The sequence below is a fragment of the Macaca thibetana genome, chromosome 19, assembly GCF_024542745.1.
Source record: "Macaca thibetana thibetana isolate TM-01 chromosome 19, ASM2454274v1, whole genome shotgun sequence".
NCBI lineage: Eukaryota > Metazoa > Chordata > Mammalia > Primates > Cercopithecidae > Macaca > Macaca thibetana.
In genome coordinates this window covers 24,047,141-24,074,134 of record NC_065596.1, presented here as the reverse complement: position 1 = coordinate 24,074,134, position 26,994 = coordinate 24,047,141, and the positions used below count along the sequence as shown (strand labels likewise).

Below are 26,994 nucleotides of genomic sequence, written 5' to 3'. Positions count from 1 at the left end.
CTGGTCTCAAACTCCTGACCTCGTGATCCACCTGCCTCAGCCTCCCAAAGTGCTGGGAGTACAGGCGTGAGCCACCGCGCCCGGCCTAAACAACATATTTTCAACACAGACAAACCAGCCTTCTACTGGAAGAAGATGCCAACTAGGACTTTCAAAGCCGGGGAAGAGAAGTCAGTGCCTGGCTTGAAAGCTCTAGAGAACAGGTTGACGCCCTCGTTAGGGGCTAAAGGGACTCAGAGCCAGTGCTCGTTTACCACTCTGACCCAGGGCCCTTCAGAATTATGCAAAATCTACTGTGTCTGTGTTCCGTAAATAGAACAACAAGCCTGGGTGACAGCACATCTGTTTAATGTCTAGTTTATGGAATATTTTAATCTGACTGTTGAGACCTATTGCTCAAAAAAAGATTCCTCTCCAAATATTGAGGCTCATGGACAGTGCACCTGGCCACCCGAGAGCCCTGATGGGGACGTGCAAGCAGACGAACGGTGTTTTGATGCTAACACAACATCCAGTCGGCAGCCCCATGGATCAAGGAGGAATTTCAACTTTCAAGGCTTATCATTTAAGAAATACATCTTTTTGTTTGTTCCTTTGTTTGTTTTGAAACATGGTCTCACTCTCTTGCCCAGGCTGGAGTGCGGTGGCACGATCTCGGCTCACTGCAACCTCCGCCTCCTGGGTTCAAGTGATTCTCTCCTGTTTCAGCCTCACGAGTAGCTGGGACTCCAGGCACCCGCCGCCACGCCCGGCTAGTTTTTGTATTTTTAGTAGAGACAGGATTTCACCATATTCAGACGATGGTGAGACCATGGCCAGGCTGGTGTCAAACTCCTGACCTCAGGTGATCCACCCACTTCCGCCTCCCAAAGTGTTGGGATTCCAGGCATGAGCCACCACACCTGGCCAAGAAATACATCTTGTATCTTGTAAGGCTACAGCTGCTACAGATAGGGACTCCCCTGGTGGATCCGGGCAAAGCAAATTGAAAACCTTGAAAGGGACGCACCTTCTCGATGCCACTAAGAACGTTTATGATTCATTCATGTGAGGAGGTCAAGAACCTCAACATTAACAGGAGTTTAAAGTAAGTGGACTCCAACCCTCAGGAATGACTTTGGAAGATTCAAGACTTCAGTGAAGGGAGGAGCCACAGATGTAGTGGAAATAGCAAGAGAATAAGAAATGGAGGCTGAAGACGTGAGTAAATTGCTACAATCTCATGATAAAATGGAACAGATGAGGGTGTGTTTCTTATGGATGAGCAAAGTAGTTTCTTGAGATGAAATATTCTTTCCTGGTGAAGAAGCTGTGAACATTGTTGAAATAACAACAAAGGATTTAGATTATTACATAACCTGGCCAGGTGCAGTGGCTCACGCCTGTAATCTCAGCACTTTGGGAGACCGAGGTAGGAGGATCGCTTGAGCCCAGGAGTTCAAAACCAACCTGGGCAACATAGGGAGACCCTGTTTCTACAGAAAATTTTTTTAGATTAGCTGGGTGTGGTGGCTTGCACTGGTGGTCCCAGCTACTTGAGAACCTGAGCCAGGAGGATGGCTTGAGCCCAGGAGGTCAAGGCTGCAGTGAGCTATGATCACACCACTGCACTCCAGCATGAACAACAGAGCAAGACCCTGTCTCAAAAAAAAAAAAAAAAAGGAATATTACGTAAACTGAGCTGATAAGCATCAGCAGGATTTGACAGCATAGACTCCAATTTTGAAGGAGGTTCTCCTGTGTGTAAAATGCTAACAGTATTTCATGCTATAGAGAACTATTTTCTGGAAGTAGGAGTCAATCGATATGGCAAACTTCAAACTCCAGTGGAGACACTGCTCATTTCATATCCACTGGAAAGACTTTGTTTATCTTATTGAGACAGAGTCTCACTGTGTCACCCAGGCTGGAGTGCACCACTGCAGCCCCAAACTCCTGGGCTAAGCGATCCTCTTGCCACAGGCTCCCAAAGCGCTGGGTTTACAGCCATGAGCCACCATACCCAGGAGGACTTCTTGCTTTTTTTGAGACGGAGTCTCGCTCCAGGCTGGAGTGCAGTGGCGCGATCTCGGCTCACTGCAACCTCTGCCTCCCGGGTTCTAGCAATTCTCCTGCCTCAGCTTCCTGAGTAGCTGGAATTACAGGCGCCCGGCACCACGCCCTGCTAATTTTTGTGTTTTTAGTAGAGATGGGGTTTCACCATGTTGGCCAGGCTGGTCTTGAACTCCTGACCTCAGGTGATCCACCTGCCTCGGCCTCCCAAAGTGTTGTGATTACCGGCGTGAGCCACTGTGTCTGGCCAAGATGTCTTTCTGGACACTCTCCATGGGACGTTTGCTTTTTCACCTCAGAGACGTGGAATTTCTTGTTCTAACAGTTTCTAGTCGGTAAACCCTGTGATTATCCAAGACATGCCACGGCCAACCCCTTCCACGAGACGCTTCTCATGAGAATATATCTGGGATACGGGGGCTGCATCTCTTCCCACAGGTAACCCTTCCGGATGACCCCACTTCAACGCTGCCTCTTGTCCTCAGAATCTATAATTCACTGGCCTTAGTGATTGCAATGATATCATCCTTACGAGGCCCACAAAAGCCCGGGTGACAGGCACTGGTGTCCTTCTCTGGGGTTAAAGGTGCATCTGCATGTCTCCTCATGGATCAAGGCCTCCGTTTCAACTAGTAGATGTGAGACGTTTGCTCCAGAGGAGGACAGGGCTCCAGGTCACCTTCTCCCTGCACAGGGGCCCTCAGGGCTCCTCCTTTCCCACATGGGCGACTTTCCAGTCTCACAATCGTGAGTGACTCTGGAAAGAAGACAGTTATGGAGCCTCTCCCTGTCCAAGTCATTCTTGGACAGATCTGCTTAACTCATCTCACTGAAGCCTGGACTGCCTTGGGAAGAATACCTCTGCCTCCTAATTCAGACAAAGAATATGAGGTGCAGAGGCTGTGACCAGGCTCGTGACCCAGCCCTGTCTGCAGTAGCTGGGACTGAAGCTGAGTTCTCACATTCACAGGGTGCCATGAGGGCCTCCTGATCTCAGGCTCCAAAGTGTGGCTGGCATTTCCATTAACAGTGTCAATATTTGTATGTGAATACGTGTATGAGCATTTTCATGTGTAAAATTTTGCCAAGTTCTCACGTATTACCTTTTACCATAGTCACAGAGTTCTGTGTTCCTCAGTATAAATACTTGTCTTTTTAGAGTTGAAAGTTGGGGATGCACGTGATTTTCCATACAGCCAGCAGCTAAAATATTCCAAACCGCTGTTTCATTGTTTGAATTCATGTTCCATTACGTGACAATGCGTTTCTGTCTGCTGCACTCCCACCTGAGTGGCAGCCAGGCTAACAGTTCTGCTGGGAGCACGTCTCCTCGAAGAACAAAACCCCGGGCAGGACGCGACATTGTGAACTGTGAGGACTTTTCGGGGGGACCAAAGTTTCTGAAGGTGGCAGTTTCTGTCTCAGTCTCCATGGGGTCCGGAATTTGCCACACAGCAGAAGGTGACAGGGAGCCACTGGATTGATGGGGGGGCTTTAACGTTGGACAGGTGCTTGCTCTAAGCTCCGACATAAGACGTCACGACCTCCCTGCGTTTCAAGGTCCACACATATCATAAACCACCTGCATAACTGTCTAGGATTTTCAACTCATCGTCCAACGTCTAGAGGAAGGTGCTTTCAAATATTTATAATAGATCAGGTCAGGAGGTGGACTAGGATGTTTTATCAATTAATTAATTGATTACAAAATGTAAGTCTTTTAATCTGAAATAGAGCTGGAGAATTTAGCAGCATACTATCGATTCCACGTGAGCCCCTAAGACCAGTTGCGCCATCTGCCTCTCGGTAAGCACTGCATGTGGCGTTTCCTTCCTAACACAGAGTTTCATTTCATTTAGCTGCTGTTCCATCGATTCATCATTCGAAAATCATTTTGTCTTTAGAAAAACCATACTACTGGCAGGTGCAGTGGCTCACACTTGTAATTCCAGCACTCTGGGTGGCTGGCAGGAGGACTGCTTGAGACCAGGAATTCGAGACCAACCTGGGCAACATGGCAGAACCCCAGTCTCTATTAAAAAATATAAAAATTAGCCAGGCTTGGTGGCATGCATCGGTACTTCCAGCTACTCGGGAGTCAGGCCGGGGGTCGCTTGAGCCTGGGAGGTCGAGGCTGCAGTGAGCAGTGATTGCACCAGAGCCAGACCCTGTCTCAAAAAAGAGAAACACCCACCCCTCTAAATGCATATTATTCCTTTTCTATTAGATATCTCAACTGCTGTACATACTGCTCAAAGTTAGGACAAAAGTCTCTCATGTTATGTTGTGGACTCCCTGAGGTGCAGCCTGCGGTGTGGCCCCGGACTCAGGAAACCCCTGCAGGGAAGCTGCACTGCTTGTCCACGTGGGGGGTTTCCAGACGGGTGAACACCTGCCGTGACACCCTCCCGTCCACACCCACCCTGCCCTGACCCCAGGCGAGGGCCATGGAATCACAGCTAAGTCTTCTTCACACAGTCATCATCCATTCATTCACTGGGCGAATTCATTCATAAATCCCATTGCTGGAACCGAATAATTCCCAGTAACCTAAGCTTCCACCTGCTGTGCAATGCCCTCACCACACACTTGGCCTCGTCTGCTAATTCTTCCCGGGGATTTCCTATCCTTGCAATGCCATTAAAACGTCTAAACTAGGCTGCTTGCTTACAAAACAGTGATTCAAAGTTAAAACAAACAAAACTAGGCTTAGATCTAACAAATCACAACTGTTCAAAATGAGGATAACAAAATGCTGCAGCTCGTTATGTCTCAGAAATGAGAAGTCAACAGGCGAAGGATGAGACCTGGGAGCTGTCCAGCTCCTGAAAATAGGCGGCGGGCGGAAGAACAGATTCCCTACACTGCAGGACGATGTGCCTCTTCCTGTCGTAGGAGGCGGTCAGCACCTGAGAGCACTGGGGGCAGACAACCAGGCTTGGGGCTCAACAAGCCTCTGGGAAACGCCCAGACTGCACTGCCGAACCACGCCTGGGGGCTCACAGACCCCAAATCCCCATCACCAACGCGGTCCAGAAGGCTGCAGGCCACACCACTGCCGTGTGAAGTCGAGGAAACACTGCCTTCCTGTATCAAGTTCTAATAACTAACGTTAAAAGTTTAAATAATGTGGCCGGGCGCGGTGGCTCACGTCTATAGTCCCAGCACTCTGGAAGGCCAAGGCAGGTGGATCACGAGGTCAGGAGATCGAGACCATCCTGGCTAACACAGTGAAACCCCGTCTCTACTAAAAATACAAAAAAATTAGCCAGGCGAGGTGGCAGCGCCTGTAGTCCCAGCTACTCGGGAGGCTGAGGCAGGAGAATGGCGTGAACCCGGGGGGCGGAGCTTGCAGTGAGCCAAGATCGTACCACTGCACTCCAGCCTGGGCGACAGAACGAGACTCCGTCTCAAAAAAAATAAATAAATATAAATAAATAAATAATGTGGCCGGGCACGGTGGCTCACGTCTATAGTCCCAGCACTTTGGGAGGCCGAGGCGGGTGGATCACCTGGGATCAGGAGTTCGAGACCAGCCTGGCCAACATGGTGAAACCCCATCTCCACTAAAAATACAAAAACTAGTCAGGCGTGGTGGCGGGCACCTGTACTCCCAGCTACTCAGGAGGCTGAGGCAGGAGAATCGCTTGAACCCGGGCGGTGGAGGTTGCAGTGAGCTGGGATCGTGCCATCCAGGCTGGGCGACAGAGCAAGACCCCTTCTCAAAAATAAATAAATATTGTCCCACTAAAAGTAAAGGTAATGACATTTTGAACTTAGGACTGTTTTCTCAGGCAGAGTTTTCCTTTTGTGACTTAAGATAAAATTTTTCAAAGAGTAGCATCATGATACCCACATGCACAGCACACAGACTTAACAGCCACTAATAGTTTGCCATGTTTGCTTCATGTGTTTGTATTATGAAATATTATAAGTTGCAGACATCACAAAATTTCACTCCTAAATACTTCAGTAGGCACCTATAAAAAAAGTAACCAGGCCAGGCGCGGTGGCTCAAGCCCATAATCCCAGCACTTTGGGAGGCCGAGATGGGCGGATCACGAGGTCAGGAGATCGAGACCATCCTGGCTAACACAGTGAAACCCCGTCTCTACTAAAAAATACAAAAAACTAGCCGGGCGAGGTGGCAGGTGCCTGTAGTCCCAGCTACTCGGGAGGCTGAGGCAGGAGAATGGCGTGAACCCGGGAGGCGGAGCTTGCAGTGAGCTGAGATCCCGCCACTGCACTCCAGCCTGGGCGACAGAGCGAGACTCCGTCTCAAAAAAAAAAAAAAAAAAAAAAAGTAACCATGAAAGTGGGTGTGGTGGGCGCCTGTAGTCGCAGCTACTCAGGAGGCTGAGGCAGGAGGATCGCTTGAGCCTGGGAGGTCGAGGCTGCAGTGAGCAGTAACTGCACCACTGCACTCCAGTCTGGGCAACAGAATGAGACCCCATCTCTAAAAAACAAAGTACGTATGATTTCCTACAAAACCACAATCACGTATTGTAGCTCACAAGCTCAAATAATTTCTGCCTCTCATCAAATACTCAGGAGCTTTTCAAAAACCAATTAACCTCGGAAGGTAGGAGGAATGCTGGGCGACGAGGACATCGCCATGGAAAATGATATTTACATGGCTAAGAATCTGAGTTTCCTGTGAGAATGGCTAAGAATCTGAGTTTCCTGTGAGAAACAACAGAAAAAAAACACCCTCCTTGTACAATGAGAGAAAATACTATTTCTTCCATAAAACCATAAGGGTGTGGGCAGTATAAACCTAAAATTAGGCACGTGAGCTTCCCCATAGCTCCGTGTGGGTGGAGAAATGTGTCCTGACTCCCAGCGTGTCTGCTCTCCTGGTGCTGGGACTCTGTGAGAAGTCCTGTGCCTGACACACTGCGTCCCGGCTTTTCTCATCAGATGCAGACCAGTGCATGCGGGGTCCAGCTGGGCAGCACCCAAACAGCAAGGGGCCACTGGCTCCCATAGCTGGGCCCTTCTGGCCTTTGAGGGCCCTCTGGTCAGCACAGCTCTTTCCTTCTCTGCTCTCACAGGTGTGGTGCCGGCGGTCTTTCTGAAGCATTGAGACTCCCCCGGGCCAAGTCAAGGCCGACAGCTGGACTCAGCTACGTCGTCTCCCTCACGCCGAGCTTCCTCTGCTCCTTCCTCTTCACTGGCTGTCCCGGCACGGCCACCTGCTCCCCAGCAAACCACACGAGTCGTGTGCACTGTAGCTGCGTCCAGAGACTTGCCTCAGTCCTCACTGTGGTCCTGGTCTTCAAGGCCATTGCACCTGGGAGGAGACTGAGGTGCTGGCTGGTGTCGGGGCACCTGGGTCTTTCCCGTTCGCTCCTGATCCAAGTGACTCTGTCTGCGGGCTCAGGCTGGCAACCTCTCCCCCATCCACTGCCAGAGGCTCACGTTCTGAGCCCAGATACACCCTCGTAGTCTGCGTCCTGGGATACCTGAGCTCCTTGGCCCTGGGAAGCTTCAGTGTGACTTTCCTGGCCAGGAACTTGTCTGACATCCGCATGGAGCCAAGTCCCTGACGTTCAGCTAGAGTTCTGCAGTGTCTGGGTCACCTTCCTTCCTTCCTTCCCGTCTGCCAAGGGCAGGTCTCCCCCATCTTGGCCCCTAGGGTGGGGCCCCCAGGCTGCATCTTTGCCCCCCACCGCCCCCCACCCAAGTGCTACATTACCCTCACCGTAGGCTAAGGCCTGATAGCAACACCCTGCGGGGGCTGGGGACTAAGATAGGTTCCAGGTGCAAGTGAAACGCTGGCAGATACTTAAGTCACCCACTGTACAAAAACAAATTTACCCTTTACCCTCCATCGAAAAAGTAAGCTCTGTGTGTTCTGTAATCATTTCAGGGAAACCGGCCCCTGAATTACCCGTTTCAGAAGCGCGGCCCCCAGGTGCACGGGGGTTGACATGAGCGGAGGGGAGGGCTTCGAGCCAGAGAGACCAGCTTTGGGCCTAAAGGACACAGGGCTGGGCGAACCTGTGGAAGGGGCTCAGAAGGGGGCTGAGGCGAAAATCCTGTGTGTGATCCTTCAGGCCTGACAATAGGCTCTACCCAGCGGACCCCCCAGGGATACTGTCCTCCGCACCCAGACTCGGTGCCCAGCTGGTGCGAGGACCCAGGCCCTGGGTGGGTCCAGCCACGTGCTCACTCACGCCACGCTTAGCCCAGGTGCCTCCGTTCAGACGCCTCTACTAGGAACCTGGGGCAGAGGCCTTCCAGTCCCTCCAGGGAGGCCTCCCCGGGGGAGGCTGGGCCCTTCCACCGGAGAGCCTTTTGTTTAGGGCCCTCTCCGCAGTGAAGTGTCCCCCGTGTGGGCTGATCCACCTGACCCTTGACCCCAGCGCTGTGCTGGAGAAACGCAAGGGCCGGGCTTCCGTCTTCTCCCGTCACAGCAGGTGAGTGTGCTTGGCACCCGAGCGCCGCCCAGCCCAGCAGGGGAGCCCTCTGATGTGAGCAGCGCAGTCCCAGAATGGCCATAAGCAACAGAGGCGCTGAGACCACTTGTCAAACAGGTGTCCTATTTTACTAAAAACCACATGTACATTACATTTTACAAAACAGCAACTATCTGATCTCTCGGTCCCTTCCTTAACCCCATAAACAGAAGGGGATATTTGGGGACCGATGGGAACAGGTCCCCCTCCAAATGCTGAGGCTACCCGGCACCCCCAGACCCCTGGTCCAGTGCTGGGCGGGGGCAGCAGAGCCAGCTCACTGCTGCCATCACCCCAGGGTTCCTGGAGCCCGTCCAGAGCCCTCAGTGCCTGACCAGGGCCAGAGGGACCACCCGGGTGGGCCTCAGCTGGACTCACAGCCGCTCCCTGCCTGGACGGGGTCCGGCCTCAGGAGGAGTGCGGGTAGCCACAGTGGTTGTGGTCAGCCTCGCCCAGGGTCAACGTCAGTGACAGGCTGGGCTTCCGTTCCAGCTCCTCCTCCTTCAGACGGTGCTGTGGGGGTCGGGCTTTGAAGAAGTCTGAGATGTAGCGGACCTGGCAGAGCAGAGAGAGGTGAGAACGGGCAGAGGGCTGGCCAGGTACCAGGGACATGGGCATGAGCAGGAGGGGGATGAACAGGGTCCCAGGTGGGAGTGAGAGGCCTCGGTGGGCAATGAGAGGAAAAGTGCCTGGGGTGGGAAGGGAGTGCACTTAGTGGAGGACCAGTGGGGAGCACTCGGGAGCTGACAGGCCCAGGGAAGAACTGCAGTAGGGCCAGGGGTCCAGGGAAGGACTGGGGTGCCCGGGAAGGAGACCCAGGGGAGGAATGGGGGATGCAGGGGGGTCCAGGGAAGGACTGGGGTTGGGGGGAAGGGGTCCCGGGGTGAAATGGGGGCAGAAGGAGGGGTCCCAGGGAGGACTGCCATGGACGAGGCCCAGGGAAGGACTTGGTGGGGCAAGGGTGCCCGGGGCAGGATGAGGGTTGAGTGGGGAGGGGTCTCTGGACAACAGGGGATGGAGTTAGGGTTAGAAGCTCACAGTGAGGCCAGCCACCAGTGCCCCCTGCAGGAGTCCAACAAGGACATCGCTCCAGTGGTGTTTGTAATCAGACACGCGGGTGTAGCCCACGTAGAGGGCAAAGGCCACCAGGAAGAACTGGACTGTGGGCCGCAGCAGCCGTGCCCACTTCCAACAGAGCCGCGCCTGCACATACAGCTGGGTGGGGAGAGGACGCGTTAGCCTGTGCGCCTGGCGGCGCTCCCCTCCCACCGCACAGATGGCAGCACTGAGGCCTGAGGCAGACACCGGCCAGCCCAGGGCCTCCTGTTTTTATAAACAAATCAGTTAGCCCCCCATCACCACCACTACCCACCCATTTTACAGCTGGAAAAACTGAGGTCCAGGGAAGGGAGTGACTTAGCCACGGCTCCCCCGACAAGCAGGCCCTGGAGGAACAGACTCACCGCCAAGAACAGCATGCAGTACATCCCAAAGGAAGAGTGTCCCGAGTAGAAAGACAGCCTGAGGAAGGAGAAGGAGCAGGTGGCTCTCAGCATCTTCCAACCTCCCCCTTGTCCCCGCCCCTCCCACAGAAAGGAGGGTTCGACACGGAGGCTGCTGCTGCTAGATGTAGTCAAATCCCAGTAGCAGAAACTGTTCCCCTTTTCTGTTCCAGTTATCTGATAACAGAATAAGAGTCTGACTGGGGCTGTGGCATGAGACGCCTCATCCGTGAAGACCCTGAGGCCTGAACCCAAAACCCAGGGCAGACAATCGTGTCTGGCAAGCAGGCGACACCACAGTTTCGTTCTCACTGTGTTTCTTTTCAGGATTTTCTCCCATCTGCGGACCTGAGGGAAGACTCCTTTCTATATAAATTCAAGATTCAGTGAAAGACATCAACGAAAGACAGAAAACAGAGCAAGAAACTTCAAAAGCAATTTTGAAAAATGGCCAAAAAGTCACAATCAACTTTCTTGGGACTAATCAAAAGCTTGCAGCAACCAGACGACTTGATCGAGACAAACCGGCCGAATCTCAGAACAAACAGCTTTGTGGTGTTTTAACTCATCCTGGTCCCTCTCCCACTGCCTAGACTGGTGGTGGCCTGAGGATAACAGACTAACAGACCACATGCCCAGCACAGATTCCAAGAACAGACGTTACTTGCAACTGTGGACGGGAGTATGGCTCAAGGGCTAGCCTTGATCTCACCTGACTGGACGTTCTGCGGTGCTGAGGTACGACCTGGGAGACATCTGGAGGAAACATTCACAACACATTTATGATTCTCTGCTGCCTGGGGCCAGCGACAGCAGATGAGGCAAACAACAGACCAACCAAACAGAGCAGGGGGAAAGGCCAGGGAATAAAACGCTCTGGGCGATGAGGGCTTGGAACCTAGACCAGAGCTGTGCAGGAGCTCAGGAGAGGCCTGCAAGGGCCCGAGGGCCCTCAGCGAAGCTCTCACGTCTGGCTGCCTTCAGGCTCTGCACACACAGGAAGCGAAAGCTAAGAGTTGAAAACATGCTGAACCATGGAAAGGCTGACCCCACATGCACACAGACCCTTCTACAAACTCTGGGAGGGTTTTGTGGGTTTCTTTGGTTTCAGATGTTGAAGGAAATCTCTGTCCTATCACAACCACTAGGCTAAAAGAATAGGAAGAAACGGCCCCGCGGGACAAAAATACAGACTTTGCATTAAACAAATAACCACTGCAACAAACAGCAAGAACAAACCCGGCGAGGGGGTAGGGTCATATTTCCAGAGCTGCTACATTATAATATTCTAAGCACCCAATTTAAGACAAAACAAAACAGGTTGGGCACGGTGGCTTATGCCTGCAATCCCAGGACTTTGGGCAGATCACGAGGTCAAGAGATCGAGACCATCCTGGGTAACATGGAGAAACCAGGCGCGGTGGCGGGCGCCTGTAATCCCAACTACTCGGGAGGCTGAGGGAGGAGATTTGCTTAAACCCGGGCAGGCGGAGGTTGCAGTGAGCCGAGATCGCGCCATGGCACTCCAGCCTGGGCGACAGAGCAAGACTCCATCTGCAAAAAAAAAAAAACAAAAAAAAAAGAAAACAAAAAAAACTACAAGGCATGTAGAAAAACATAGGTGTGGCCAACAATACACAGGAAAAAAAATCAATTAATAGACGTTGTCCCTCAGGACACCCAGATGTTGGACTTACTACGAACTTTCTTTCTTAAGAGAGGGCCTGACTTGAATTTCTGGGCTCCAGCGATCCTCCTGCCTCAGCCTCCCAAATAGCTGTGACAACGGGTGTGTGCCATCGAGCCTGGGTTCTAGACAAACACTTTTAGTTGGCCATTTAAAATATGTTCAAAAAAGAAAAGTAAAAATAAATAAATGAATAAAATGCTTAGAGAGCCAAAGGAATATGAGAACATTGTCTCATCCAACAGAGAATATCAAACAGAAGTTATAAAAGGAACGAAATAAAGATTTATCTGACATGGAAAATCACTTGAGAGGGGCTCAGTAGCAGGTCTGAGGAAGCAAAAGAGACAGTGAACTTTAAAATAGGTCGATTGGCCGGGCGCGGTGGCTCACACCTGTCATCCCAGCACTTTGGGAGGCTGAGGCAGGTGGATCATGAAGTCAAGAGTTCGAGACCAGCCTGGCCAACAGAGTGAAACCCCATCTCTACTAAAAATACAAAAATTAGCCAGGCGCAGTGGCGCAAGCCTGTAATCCCAGCTACTCGGGAGGCTGAGGCAGGAGAATCGCTTGAACCCAGGAGGCGGTGGTTACAGTGAACCAACATCACACCACTGCATTCCAGCCTGGGTGACAGAGCAAGACTCCAACTCAAGCAAACAAAGAAAATAGGTCAATTAACAAAAAAAAGAAGAAAGGAAAAAAACAAAGAAAGAAAACAGGTCAATTAAGATTATTCGGCCGGGCGTGGTGGCTCACACCTGTAATCCCAGCACTTTGGGAGGCCGAGGCAAGTGGATCACCTGAGGTCAGGAGTTTGAGACCAGCCTGGCCAACATGGTGAAACCCTGTCTCTACTTAAAACACAAAAAATTAGCTGGACGTGGTGGTACATACCTGTAATCCCAGTTACTTGGGAGGCTGAGACAGGAGAAGTGCTTGAACCCAGGAGGTGGAGGCTACAGTGAGCCACGATTGCACCACTGCACTCCAGCCTGGGCAACAGAGCCAGACTCTGCCTCAAAAAAAGAGAATAAAAAAAAGAAAAAGATTATTTAGCATGAACAGGCTCGGTGGCTCACACCTGTAATCCCAGCACTTTGGGAGGCTGAGGCGGGAGGACTGCTCGAGCCCAGGCATTCGAGACCAGCCTAGGCAACATGGTGAGACCCTATTTCTTTTTTTTTTTTTTTTTTTTTTTTTTTGAGACGGAGTCTTGCTCTGCCGCCCAGGCTGCGGTGCAGTGGCCGGATCTCAGCTCACTGCAAGCTCCGCCTCCCAGGTTTACGCCATTCTCCTGCCTCAGCCTCCCGAGTAGCTGGGACTACAGGCGCCCGCCACCTCACCCGGCTACTTTTTTGTATTTTTTAGTAGAGACGGGGTTTCACCGTGTTAGCCAGGATGGTCTCGATCTCCTGACCTCGTGATCCGCCCGTCTCGGCCTCCCAAAGTGCTGGGATTACAGGCTTGAGCCACCGCGCCCGGCCGAGACCCTATTTCTATAAAAAAATTTAAAAACCAGCCAGATGTGGTGGTGTATCCCTGTAGTCCCAGCTACTTGGAAGGCAGAGGCGGGAGGATGGTTTGAGCCCAGGAATTCGAGTCCTGGGCAAGATAGCAAGACCTCCATCTGTAAAAGAAAAAAAAAATTAAAAGCAAAACAAAAAAAAGACAGTAATGAGGAATTGAAAAAAGAAGGAATAACCTAAGCAAACCTAAACAAAATGACAGAGGTCCTTCCTTATCAGGAATTACATTGAATATAAATAAACTCTCCAATTAAAAGTCAAAGTTTAATCAAATGCCTTAATTCAATAAAAGATTAATATATAATGAAAAAAACACACACACAAACACACACAAAGTAAAAAGTCAGAGATCTGGCTGGGTGCGGTGGCACACGTTTGTAATCCCGGCACTTTAAGAGGCCAAAGTGGGTGGATCGCTTGAGCTCAGGAGTTCAAGACCAGCCTTGGCAACATGGCAAAACCCCGTTTCTACCAAAAAAAATAAACAGTAGCTGGATGTGGTGGCACATGCCTGTAGTCCCAGCTACTCAGGAGGCTAAGGTGGGAAGATGGCTTGAGCCTGGGAGTCCGAGGCTGCAGTGAGCTGAGATCATTGCACTCCAGCCTGAGCAACAGAGTGAGCCTCTGTCTCAAAAAAAATCAGAGATTGGACAATGCATTAAAAAACATGACCCAATCTTATGCTAGGTATGAGACACTTACTTTAGAGTCAGAGACATAAACAGGTTGAAAGTCCAAGAATGGAAAAAAAAAATATTATAAGCGAACAGTAACAAAAAGAGAACCAGAATAGCTATATTAATATCAGACAAAATAGACATCAAGACAAAATTGAGACAAAACTCATATATATCATTCTATGATGATGAAATGGTCAATCTATCAAAAAGATATAACAATTATAAAGGTAAATATACTAAACAACAGAATCCCAAAATACATAAAGCAAAAACTGACCGAATGTTACAGCATGGATGAACTTCAAAAACATACAAGAATGCACTAACTTATGCAAAAATTAGCCGGGCGTGGTTGCGGGCGCCTGTAGTCCCAGCTACTTGGCAGGCTGAGGCAGGAGAATGGCGTAAACCCAGGAGGCAAAACACATTTTTTTTTTTTTTAGTCTCATTCTCTCGCCCAGACTGGAGTGTGATGGCGTAATCTCGACTCACTACAACTTCTGCCTCCCAGTTTCAAGCGATTCTCTCCTTCAGCCTCCCGAGTATCTGGGATTATAGGCATACGCCACCATGCACAGATAATTTTTGTATTTTAAGTAGAGACTGGGTTTCAGCATGTTGGCCAGGCTGGTCTTTAACACCCGACCTCAGGTGATCCACCCACCTTGGCCTCCCAAAGTGCTGGGATTACAGGTGTGAGCCACCTTGCCTGGCCCCCTTGCCATTTTTTTAATTAGAAAAAGAAAAAGAGGGGCTGGTCATGGTGGCTCACACCTGTAATCCCAGCACTTTGGGAGGCCAAGGTGGGTGGATCACGAGGTAAGGTGTTCAAGACCACAGTGACCAACGTGGTAAAACCCTGTTTCTACTAAAAATACAGAAAAATTAGCCGGAGATGGTGGCGGGCACCTGTAATCCCAGCTACTGTGGAGGCTGAGGCAGGAGAATCGCTTGAACTTGGGAGGCGGAGGTTGCAGTGAGCCAAGATCGCACCACTGCACTCCAGCCTGGGCGACAGAGCGAGACTCTGTCTCAAAAAGAAAAAAACGAAAAGAAAGAAAAAGAAAAAGAGACAAAAGACCACATTAGCGTATGATTCCATTTATATGAAACATTAAGAACAGGCAAATCCGCAGACAGAAAGCAGGATGGTGGTGGTTGCGAGGCGCTGGGGGAGGAGTGACAGCTAATGGGCACAAGGGCTCCTTTTCCTTTCTTTTCTCTTCTTTTCTTTTCTTTTCTTTTTTTGAGACAAGGTCTCGCTGTGTCTCCCAGGCTGGAATATAGTGGCATGATCTTGGCTCACTGCAGCCTCTGCCTCCCGGGTTCAGGGGATCCTCCTGCCTCAGCCTCCACAGTCGCTGGGAGCGCAGTGCACCCCATCACGGGGCTGGGACTGCAGGTGCACCCCATCGTGGCTGCTAATGTTTTGATTCATTGTAGAGACGGGGTTTTGCCATGTTCCCCAGGCTGTGGGATTTCTTTTTGATGTGACAAAAATATTCTGGAATTAGGGCGAGGAGATGGCTGCACAACATTGTGAATGTACAAAAAATGAATTGTACACATTAAAATGGAAAAAACTGTGAATTTTATCTGACACAAATTTTATTTCAGTTTTTAAAAAGGACAACAATTAGGTGAAAAATTTAAGGACTTATCAGTAGAGATAGTAAGAAGGTAGTACAGAAGGCCGGGCGCGGTGGCTCACGCCTGGAATCCCAGCACTTTGGGAGGCCGAGGCGGGCAGATCACCAGGTCAAGAGTTCGAGACCAGCCTGGCCAACATGGCGAAACCCCGTCTCTGCTAAAAATACAAAAATCAGCCCGGCACGGTGGTACACGCCTGTAATCCCAGCTACTAGGGGGGCTGAGGCAGGAGAATCTCTTGAACCCAGGAGGCAGAGGTTGCAGTGAGCTGAGATCCAGCCCGGGCAACAGAGCAAGACTCCATCTCAAAAAAAAAAGATAGTGCAGAAAAGGGCAGAGCGTGAAATTTAGGGGAGACGGAGACAGAGCCTGCTCCCCTCTGCCTCCCAGTGTCTGCAGGGCCCACGGAACCCTGAGGTCTGGCTCCTGCCCGACCAGCTGCCTGTTGCCTCCCAGTGTCTTCACCTCCCATTCCCCCCAAGAGTGAAGGCTGCTAGCCACACGCACCTGGCCTCGGTGACGTCAGCAGGGTTTCCCCTGCACACCTTCTCCAGCTGCACATAAACCGAGCAGTTCACCCGGCTCCAGTCAGGGTCGCAGACGGCCAGGAAGTTGGGCCGCAGACGCCCGATCATGTACTTGGCCAGGTCTGTCAGAGACTGGCTCACGGCAGCCCCAAACAGGAAGGCCCCCAGCACCTTGTAGACGGCAGCCACGTAGTTGTTGAAGTCGGAGCGAGAATAGAGCCGGTCTGTGTACACCAGGTAAGCTTCCCCAGCCGAGACCTGCAAGTGGGGCAGCTGAAGGGCCTCAGGCCCGGGGGGCGCAGCCACAGGAACCCTCACTCCTCCCCACGGGCCTCCCCAAAGCTGCCGGAGAGCTGAGGACTCTAAAGGGGGTCCTATTACCCACAAGTACCACTCGGGGCAAGGTTGTGTCCCCCAGCCCCCCACACACCTCCAGGGCAGGGCTGTGCCACCCAGTCAGGTCCCCAGGGTAAAGCTGTGCCCACCCCATCCCCGTCCCCGCCCCTCTGAGCCCCTCCTGCCTTACAAGGACGACGGTGGCCGTGGTGGTGACCCCAGCCATGAGCCCATGGGTGATGGTATCTGGACGGTAGGGGTACCGGATGGAGTCATCCCCGCAGTAAAATCCTCGCTTATACGGGGCGTTCACCAGCGTCAGGATAGCGAAGGGCAGGGAGGCTGGTGGGGAGGAAAAGCCTGGGAGCTGTGAGGTTCTCTCACCAGCGGGGCCTTGGGGCCCCACGCACCTGCCTTGGGGCCCCACGCACCTGCCTTGGGGCCTTGGCCTGGAGGCCTCCCACCTCTGCTCCCACCAGACAGCAAGGAAGAGATTTTCCACAGCACGTGGGAGGCCCAAGTAACACTCCGTTTCCCATCCCCCTCAGACAAACACAAACTCCCCAGGCCCTCTCCCCTCACACCCTCACAGCCTCCTTTCTGCTGCTTGAACAAACCCAGCACACACCCACCTCAGGGCCTTTGAACAGGCACTTCTCTCTGCACGAAATATCTTTTTCTTTTTCTTTTTTTTTTGAGACGGAATCTCGCTCTGTCGCCCAGGCTGGAGTGCAGTGGCGCGATCTCAGCTCACTGCAAGCTCCGCCTCCCAGGTTCACGCCATTCTCCTGCCTCAGCCTCCCGAGTAGCTGGGACTACAGGCGCCGCCACCACGCCCGGCTAATTTTTTTATTTTTTTTAGTAGAGACGGGGTTTCACCATGTTCGCCAGGATGGTCTCGAGCTCCTGACCTCGTGATCCGCCCGTCTCAGCCTCCCAAAGTTCTGGGATGACAGGCGTGAGCCACCGCGCCCGGCCTTTTTTTTAATTTTTAAAAGTAGCAACAGGGGTCTCATGTTGACCAGGCTGGTCAAAAACTCCTGGGCTGGAGTGATCCTCCAGCATCAGCCTCCCAAAGTGCTGAGATTACAGGTGTGAGCCAATGTGCCGGGCCCCAAAGTAGTTCTAACTTACGTGCCAGGCCCCAGAGTAGCTCTGAGTAACTTCCACTCTCAGTTTCATCTCCCCTCCCGACCGTCCACGCCAGCGTCACTCTCACAGAAGGAAAGGTTTGCTCTTTTTCCCTCTTCCACGTGCAAATCCCATGTGGAATTACGCAGTCACGGGTGGGACACTGACATTAATTTCCCCCATCCACCCACTGGCACCAGGAGGGGCCTGTCGTGTTCAGGACACCGTCCCCGGACCCTGATCAGGGCCTGGCCAGAGCGGATGTTTAATAAACATCTGTTAAAATCAGGCGGGACTTATTTTAACCTAAAAACTGGCCAGAGAAGTCAGGAAAAAACCAAGGAAGGGGCACAGCTGAGAGGCCTTTGTTCACACACCTGCCCCTTCATCGATCCTCATGACAGGCCACGGGCCAGCCACGTGGTGACCAGGACAGACCCAGCTCTGGCCTCAGGGATCAAAGATACATTTAAGAGCCACTTATGGAAGGTGTTGCCATGGCACTGGGGCTCCTGGGGGCCCTGAGTCAGCGACGGAGGACAGGGGCGGAGGGCAGCTCCCTATTCCATGGGGCAGGTGCACGACAAAGCCCGCATCGGCTACCCCAGAGACAAACCAAGGCAGGGCATCCTTTGGCCCAGCAGGGCAAGTACAAACGGGTGTGGCTTTTCTAAGTTCTGAATGTCAGTGGAGGGGCAGGGAACCACACACTCCTCCCCACATGCCAACGTCGAGGGCCCTAGGACACCGTGCACCTTCCATGCTGGCGAAGTCTGGGGAAATAATCCAGTGAAGAAAACAGAGGTCTGCCTCACAGAGCAAGAATGGTGGAGGGAATGCAGAATAGAATGGGCAGGCAGGGCACGGTGACTCACGCCTGTAATCCCAGCACTGTGGGAGGCCGAGGCGGGCGGATCACGAGGTCAAGAGATCAAGACCATTCTGGCCAACCTGGTGAAACCCCATCTCTACTAAAAATACACAAATGATCTGGGCGTGGTGGCGTCCCAGCTCCTCGGGAGGCTGAGGCAGGAGAATCGTTTGAACTCAGGACACGGAGGTTGCAGTGAGCCGAGATCGCGCCGCACTCCAGCCTGGCGACAGAGCGAGATTCGAGGAAAAAAAAAAAAATGGGCAGCGCCGGGGCCTGGAGGCGGGACAGTGGCTGAAGAGGCAAGCACTGGGGCAGGACTGCGGAGAGAGCTGGGATTAAGAACCTGCGCAGGAGGGGCTGGAGCTGCTGTAAGGGCGGAGAGAGGCCTTGGAGAAGGCTCCTGCAGTTGCCAGCCGGGTGGAAAGTCAGGGTTACAAGATGCTGAGAAGGAGTCCAGCCCCTACCCACAGCTCTCCTGAGGCAGAGGCTCACACAGGTTAGCCTCCGTTTCCGACTTCCTTGCCCCAGCAACTCCAACTAGAGACTCAGATGGACGCCGGGCTTCCCTCTGCCTGGAAAGCTCTCCCTGGGGTCCCCAGGACAGACACCTTCTCTTCGTTTAGCCCCCTGGGAGCCTTCCCGCCCTCACACTGCCCTCATGCCAGCATCTGGAACCTCAGTGTTGACTGAACTGTGATGTGTGCGAGCTTCCAGAACGGAGGTGCACTTGGCCTGGCCACCACCCCGGCACACAGCAGCTACACCCAACCCCATCTCGGCTGTGCCTCCCGCTGCTGTGTGGCCTCCCCCTGCTGTGTGGCCTCCCGCTGCTGTGTGGCCTCCCCCTGCTGTGTGGCCTCCCCCTGCTGTGTGGCCTCCCCCTGCTGTGTGGCCTCCAGCAGGTGACTCAGCACCTCCCTCACAGGCTGTTGTAAGGGAAATGTTTTCGTTATTTGCATGTTGCTTAGTACCTGGCATACAGAAAGTGCCACCTAAACGTTTAAATAAATAACACCATAGGTGCTCAGGAAATGGCACCCAGGCTGGCAGACACCCCACAGGGACTTATTGCTGTCACCTGGCCCCCCCCCTAAAAAGGGTCTCCTTTGGGAGTGAGAGGACTTGGCCCTGCTGTGAGATGGCAGAGAAGCAGGAAACACGTTGGTGGGGAGGACACCCCCAGGGATAGAATTCCGGGGCCATTGTCTGTTCAGCCACAGAGCAAACACTCGGCCTTTGTTCCCGGGACCCTGCGGGAGGGGGGCCTTCCCCCCATCTGCCCGCAAACCCGCCGGACAGGTCTGGTTCTCCCGGTACCCCCCGAGCCTGGGACCCAGACTTTATCTCCAAGCGTCTCCCCCGCCTGAGCCGGGAGGGCGGCTGGACCTCCCCGCACTGCAGGGGTTCGAATCCCACCGACGCACTGGGTGCCAGGGTCGAGGGAGCGCCCACCCCAGGGGCGGAGGCGCGGACCCACCTCCCGGGCCCGCCGGGCCGCCGCCCGCGTGAATCACCGCCCAGGCCGGGCGGGGCAGGAGGGGAGGCAGCGACTTCCTGCTGCGGGGGCGGGGGATGCCGGTCCCGGCTCCCCGGGCCTTTCGCGACCCCCAACCCCCCGGGCCTGGGACGCGGGGACCCCGGGGCCCGGGAGGGCGCGCGCGGTGGGGGGCGCGGAGGGAGGTCTGGGCCTCGGAGGGACCCGGGCGTGCGGCCTCCCCGTTCCCCTGCAAACTTGCGCGGAGCCGGGGGCGTGTCCGTCCCGGGAGGGTCCCCCCCACGCCCGGGTCCCCGCGGCTCTTACCGACCAGTAAGCACAGCACGTCGAGCAGCACGAAGACCCACCTCCGCTGCATGGTCCCCGCGACCCCCGACGCCGGTCCCAGCGCGTCCCGTCGCGTCCCGGCCCGGCCGCGGGGTCACGTGGGTGCAGAGCCCGCCCTGCGCCGAGGGGAGGGGAGGGCCGGGGAGGGGAGCGGCGGGGAGGGCAGGGGAGGGGAGGGCAGGGGAGCGGCGGGGAGGGCAGGGTTGGGGAGGGGAATAGAGGGGAGCGGCGGGGAGGGCAGGGGCGGGGAGGGGGAGGGCAGGGGAGCGGCGGGGAGGGGAGGGGGAGGGGGGAGGGGAGGGGCGCGGAGGGGAGGGGCGCGGAGGGGAGGGGAGCGGAGCGGAGGGGGAGGGGGGGGGGAGCGGAGGGGAGGGGGGGGGGGAGGGGAGGGAGGGGGGGGGAGGGGAGGGGGGGGGGGGGGCGGAGGGGAGGGGAGGGGGCGGGGGGGGCGGAGGGGGGCGGAGGGGGAGGGGAGGGGGGGGGGGGGGCGCGGAGGGGGGGAGGGGCGGGGAGGGAGGGGGGGGGGGGGGGGAGCGGGGGGGAGGGGGGGGGAGGGGAGGGGCGGGCGGAGGGGGGGCGGCGGCGCGGGAGGGGAGGGGAGCGGAGGGGAGGGGGGAGGGAGGGGAGGGGAGGGGAGGAGGGGAGGGGCGCGGAGGGGCGGAGGGGGGAGGGGGAGGGGGAGGGGCGGGGGGGAGGGGAGCGGGAGGGGAGCGGCGCGGAGGGGAGCGGCGCGGAGGGGAGCGGCGCGGAGGGGAGCGGCGCGGAGGGGAGCGGAGGGGAGCGGCGCGGAGGGGAGCGGAGGGGGAGCGGAGGGGAGGGGCGCGGAGGGGAGCGGCGCGGAGGGGAGCGGAGGGGAGCGGCGCGGAGGGGAGCGGAGGGGGGGAGCGGCGGAGGGGGAGCGGAGGGGGGGAGCGGCGCGGAGGGGAGCGGCGCGGAGGGGAGGGGAGCGGCGCGGAGGGGAGCGGAGCGGCGGAGGGGAGGGGAGCGGCGCGGAGGGGAGGGGAGCGGCGCGGAGGGGAGGGGAGCGGCGCGGAGGGGAGGGGAGCGGCGCGGAGGGGAGCGGCGCGGAGGGGAGCGGCGCGGAGGGGAGCGGAGGGGAGCGGCGCGGAGGGGAGCGGAGGGGTGTGGCGGCCCCGGAGCGCGGACTCTGCCCCCGCCGGCCCGCGGCGCCGAAAGGAGCGGGTGGGGGAGCGTTTGGGCGCCACGGGGCCCTCGTCCGCCTGGAGTCCCGGCCCTGACCCGGGTGTGAGGCCGACAGAGGCTGGAGGTTCCCGCGGGTCGGGCCTCGGAGCCCCGGGGGACGTGGAGAAGGAAGACGCGGGACCGGCAGGGCCGCGGGGAGGACGGGTCCCCCCACTTTCCTCCTCAGGAAGTGGCAGCCGCGCTGTGCACCCCGAACCCCCCGAAAGCAGGAAGCACCTTCACGTTGAAGGGGCGACGCGGCTTCATTGGAGGAGTTTCTTTCCTCCTCACACAGAATCCTGCCCCGGCACGTGAGAAGCTGCAGTTCCTCGGGACCCACCTGGCGACGGTGTGGGTGTCCCCGGCGCACCTGCCCTCCCGCTGCACAGAACAGCACAGGGGCACCAGGAGCGGGGGACCCCACGAAACGGCGCCGGGGTCTGTGCCCCCACCGGGTCCTGGGGAGCCCTGAGCTGAGGGTGCCTGGGGATTGAGGGCACCCACGCCAGGGAAACTGAGGCCCAAGGGGCCCACACTGGGTCCTTTCGGCTGGGACCACCCGGGAGGCCTCAGGAGTGTCAGGCCCACGTTCCCGGAGTCCAGCCTTGACCTCTGCCACTCACGGTCACCTACTGGCAAGTGGCAGGGCTGGGATCAGAAACAAGCTGCTGGGCGCCAGGACCCGCCGCCACCCTGCACCTCCTCTAAAACCTGTTCAGCGCCACCATCAGCCCCTGCCCCAGCAACACCAAAACAGGGTGCATCTCAGCAACTGGACTTCAACTGGGAGCTCCTCGACCCTGCTTCCCGGGACCTGGGTGGTCAGACACCTGCACGTGGGGGAACTCCATGGGTAAGGGGCTCTTGGGAGACAGCAAAGGCACCCAGTGTGGTGCTGGATGGGAAGACGGTGCAAGCGGACCTGTGGCAGGCGGTTCAGGTTCCCTGCTGCACTCACGGTGAGGCAGGGGCTGTAGCTCCTGCCGGAATGAGGGTCGTGAGGGTTACCGTGCCTCTCATAAATGCTACATAACGTAGGCTTCAGCATCACCACTGCGCTTCCCCCCACACTTCAACCTGTCTGCAAATGACCGCTGCTGTCAGTGTAGTCCTGACAGCCCACCCACCTTTTCTGCTACCATGGAGAGGGTGCAACGTCTACTGGAGTCAAGGAAAGGCAGGGTTCTTTATCGAGCACCTACTGTGTGCTGGGGAGCAGGGAGAGGTCATGTGGAGGGGCTTGCCGAAGTGGGAGGGGGAAAGACAGTGGGGGCTGTGGGATTGGGCCAAGCCAGGAGGAAGAGATCCGGGAGAGGGGTGGGGTCGACCTGGGAGGACAGAGAGCGGAGGTGAGGCTAGAGGCTGTTCCCCCTTCCATCCTTCCCCTTAGGTCGGGATTTGGGTCAGCCCTTAAAATCCCTGGGCAGGATAAGGATTAAAATCTGGTGGGGGAAGCAAGAATTAGCATTAGGGTCAGGATTGGGGTCGTCTCCTGCATATGCTGACTGCGGTCCACCACACTTCAAGGAACTTCTTGTCAGAGCTTTCAGAGCTGGATCTGCTGCTGCCCCCAGCTGCCTGGTCTTCCCTTACAGGAAGAACCTGAGGCCGGTGCAGCTCCCAGCAGGGACACAGCCTGACCTGGAGGCCAGGCCTCAGTGGCTTTCTCCTTCACCTGCAGATGGCAGAGCTGGAAGCGGGTGGTGGTACAAGGCCCCACGCTGGGTCCCCTAGAGACAAGACCACCCCTGGGGGCCAGGCCGCCACCCCCAGGCAAGCAACCTCACGGGTTCGGCAGCTGCAGCTCCCACCTCTTGCCCAGCACTGGCTCTGCCACCTTGGTGCCTCACTGCAACCTGGATACCTCCAGGCCGTTTCCAAACGGACTCTGTGGAGACTGAGACACCTGTGAAGTGGGCAGAAGGGGGCCTGGCACACAGTAGGTACCACCTGAGTGCAGCCAGCCACTACACCTGCCGTTGCTTTCTGTGCTTCTCTGGGACTTGAGAGGTGAATTACTTGCTCAAGGTCAGAACAGCAGTTGTCTCCCACGTTTCCGGCCCAGGGCTCTTGGAGTCAAACAGGTGCCCGTCAGTGGGTTTGACGTGCAGGCAGTGGGCAGCAAAGGCTGAGGGGGTGGATGGTGTGGAAAGACATCTAAGGTATCCCTCAGTGTCTGTCTGCATAAATGGGCAAGACACTAGCCATCACCTGGGATTGTAGAGAAGATTAAACAGTTTGTGAAATGCTTGACCCGGGGCCAAACATTAGGAGACATCATTTGAGGGTTAATTAAACAAAATACAGTGCCAGTAAGTACCATGTGTCTGCCGGGTTAAGATGTAGAAGTCCTTCTTCCTGGGGTCAAGATTTAACAGGGTTGGAAACTGCTGCCTTCGAATTCAGAATCCAGAACCCATGAATTCAGAATCCCACTCAGACTTTGCAATCCCTCAGTGCCTCTTAATTTAGTGTCACCTCACAGTCAGGGACAGGGTAACCCTCCGAGTGTCAGCACTGCGAGTCCGGTGAGCTCCGTGAGGAAGGTCTTCACCGGGTCACAGCAAAGAAAACCGCACAGCAGTAGTCCGGGGTGCAGCCTCCAGAGCCCCTCGTGCAGACAACCCGGGGTGCAGCCTCCAGAGCCCCTCGTGCAGACAACCCGGGGTGCAGCCTCCAGAGCCCCTCATGCAGACAACCCGGGGTGCAGCCGCCCTGCCAGAGCCCAGATGCCAGAGCCCCTCGTGCAGACAACCCGGGACTTAGCCACCAGAGCCCCTCACGCAGACAACCCGGGGTGCAGCCGCCCTGCCAGAGCCCAGATGCCAGAGCCCCTCGTGCAGACAACCCGGGACTTAGCCACCAGAGCCCCTCGTGCAGACAACCCGGGACGTAGCCACCAGAGCCCCTCGCGCAGACAACCCGGGGTGCAGCCGCCCTGCCAGAGCCCCTCGTGCAGATGCCAGCCTCCAGAGCCCCTCGTGCAGACAACCCGGGACGTAGCCTCCAGAGCCCCTCGTGCAGACAACCCGGGGAGCAGCCGCCCTGCCAGAGCCCAGATGCCAGAGCCCCTCGTGCAGACAACCCGGGACTTAGCCACCAGAGCCCCTCGTGCAGACAACCCGGGGTGCAGCTTAGCCTCCAGAGCCCAGATGCCAGAGCCCCTCGGGGTGCAGCCGCCAACCCGGGACGTAGCCACCAGAGCCCCTCGCGCAGACAACCCGGGGAGCAGCCGCCCTGCCAGCCACCCAGATGCCAGAGCCCCTCGTGCAGACAACCCGGGACGTAGCCACCAGAGCCTCTCGCGCAGACAACCCAGGGAGCAGCCGCCCTGCCAGAGCCTCTCGTGCAGAGAACCCGGACCGCACAGCCCCTCCCACCATCTCAGTCTGTACGTCTGCTCACTGTCCCTGTCTCCTCCCCCAAGCTCCAGGAAAGTGGGAGCTGGCACACAGTGGGTGCGCAGGCTGTGCTTACTGGGACGCTGAAAGACTTCAGTGCCCGGAGCCTGAGGTCAACCAGGGACATGACAACTGCAGGGAGCTCTGACTGGGTCGCAGCAAGGCGAGACACACAAGCAACAGTGGAGGGCAACGGCGTGTTCTCGAGGGGAGAGTTGGATTCCGCCTGCTTCTCGTACAAAACGGGGGTGGAGGTGGCAGGGGCCACCCTGTGAAACACTCGATTAAATCCCCATTCACAAACCTTCTGATGCATAGTAGCTTCTATCCTTGCCCCCCAAACCAGGAGCCGGTGAAGGCGAGGAGAGTCACCTGGAAGACCTCAACTAGTCTGCAAAGCTGCTGAGCACCCCCAGACCCCAAGGACCTGGTTCCGACTCAAGGAAGAACAAGGAACAACATTTGCCCTGCAGTGACCACCACCCCTCCCTCCCCGCCCTCGAGCCACAGGACCAGGGGACGGGGCTGGGCTGCGCTCTGGGCTCCGCGCCGCCTTCGGGGGGCACGGGCGCCCTCTGCCGGACACACGGAGGCGGCGCTCCACGCCAGGGTCTCCGCATCCCCAGGAACGGCCCAGGAACGGAGCAAACAAACGCCAGGGACCCCCAGCTGAGTCCTGGTATCCGAGAAACAAACAGGACACCCAGTTACATCTGAATCCCAGAGGAGAGAAACAAACAGGACACCCAGTTACATCTGAATCCCAGAGGAGCGACAAACCGGTTTTCAGCGTGTGCCCCAAATACCGCATGGGACGTGCTCACACACTCGTTTATCTGTAATTCGACGCTAACTGGGCAGCCTGCGTTTTATTTGGCCGTCCTACTCGGCAGCTACAAACCGAGGAAACAAGGACCACCGTGGAGAGAGCAGCAGCTGGGCCAGGTCCGTAGGGGCCCAGACAGTGCCACCCTGGGACCATCAGCTCTGAGCAACCTCCACCCCACAGAAATTGTCTCAGGAGCGCCGATCTCCAGGCAGGCCCCTGGCTAAGGCCTCCTGGCATGGCCATGGACTCTGTGCAGAACAGATTTCCATGCTTGGTTAGCAGGCAGGAGGTCACCAAAGACCTTCGCTTCACTGTAAAAGGAAAGCATTAAACAAACTAACACAAATGACTTATTGATGGCCGCCGAAAAGCTGAGGACAACACGTTTGTTCTAGACAGGTACGAGCCCTCCAGAGGTTAGACAAGACCAAGCCCGGTGGAGGCCTCATTAGTCCCAGGAGCCTGGTGTGGGACGAATCCGGAAGAGCCCCAAGGCAGAGCGGGCCCTCCAGGTCCTCCTGCCTGGGTCTGGGCTGCAGGAAGGGCCACGATTCCACCACCCCACAGCTAACCCAGAGGCGAAGCTACGCTACACAGCGGTGACCAGGCCAGCCCAGCTCCTCGAGACGGCACATCAACCCAGCTGCTGACGGGGCGGGGGCAAGGCCTTCCTGGGGCAAAACAGTATCCCCTCTGCCTCTTACTGCCTTACCCACATCTAGTGCACCCTCAGAAACGCAAGACCCCACGGACAAGGAAGAACATTGTTAGTCAACACACGGCATCCCGTGGTCTCTCCCAGCTCCAACCTATCTTAGCTATTCCAATCAAATCGCACATGACTGGAGGGACCCGTGGCACACGACCAGAGAGACCTGTGGGACAACACCCACGGCCGTGACACCAGTGACCGGAGGGACCTGTGGGACACCCACGGCCGTGACACGTGACCGGAGAGACCTGTGGGACACCCACGGCCGTGACACGTGACCGGAGAGACCTGTGGGACACCCACGGCCGTGACACCAGTGACTGGAGGGACCTGTGGGACACCCACGGCCGTGACACCAGTGACTGGAGGGACCTGTGGGACACCCACGGCCGTGACACCAGTGACTGGAGGGACCTGTGGGACACCCACGGCCGTGACACCAGTGACCGGAGGGACCTGTGGGACACCCACGGCCGTGACACCAGTGACCGGAGAGACCTGTGGGACACCCACGGCCGTGACACCAGTGACCGGAGGGACCTGTGGGACACCCACGGCCGTGACACGTGACCGGAGAGACCTGTGGGACACCCACGGCCGTGACACACGACTGGAGGGA

General features: G+C 56.2%; 1 protein-coding gene across 2 annotated transcripts; it reads right to left on the bottom strand.

Moving 5' to 3' along the window:
• Positions 1-8,580: 8,580 nt before the first annotated feature.
• Positions 8,581-20,382, bottom strand: PLPP2 (phospholipid phosphatase 2). 2 transcript variants are annotated; one of them, XM_050771189.1, is made up of 6 exons: positions 20,231-20,382; positions 16,615-16,766; positions 16,069-16,346; positions 9,977-10,034; positions 9,552-9,728; positions 8,581-9,068 (listed from the first exon to the last, which is right to left on the bottom strand). In XM_050771189.1, exons 1-6 carry the CDS (start codon positions 20,280-20,282, stop codon positions 8,922-8,924), a joined length of 864 nt encoding a protein of 287 aa, XP_050627146.1. In that variant the 5' UTR covers positions 20,283-20,382; the 3' UTR covers positions 8,581-8,921. The 2 variants fall into 2 exon arrangements, with proteins under 2 accessions (XP_050627146.1, XP_050627147.1); XM_050771190.1 differs by having other exon boundaries at positions 20,272-20,355.
• Between the last annotated feature and the right edge of the window lie 6,612 nt (positions 20,383-26,994).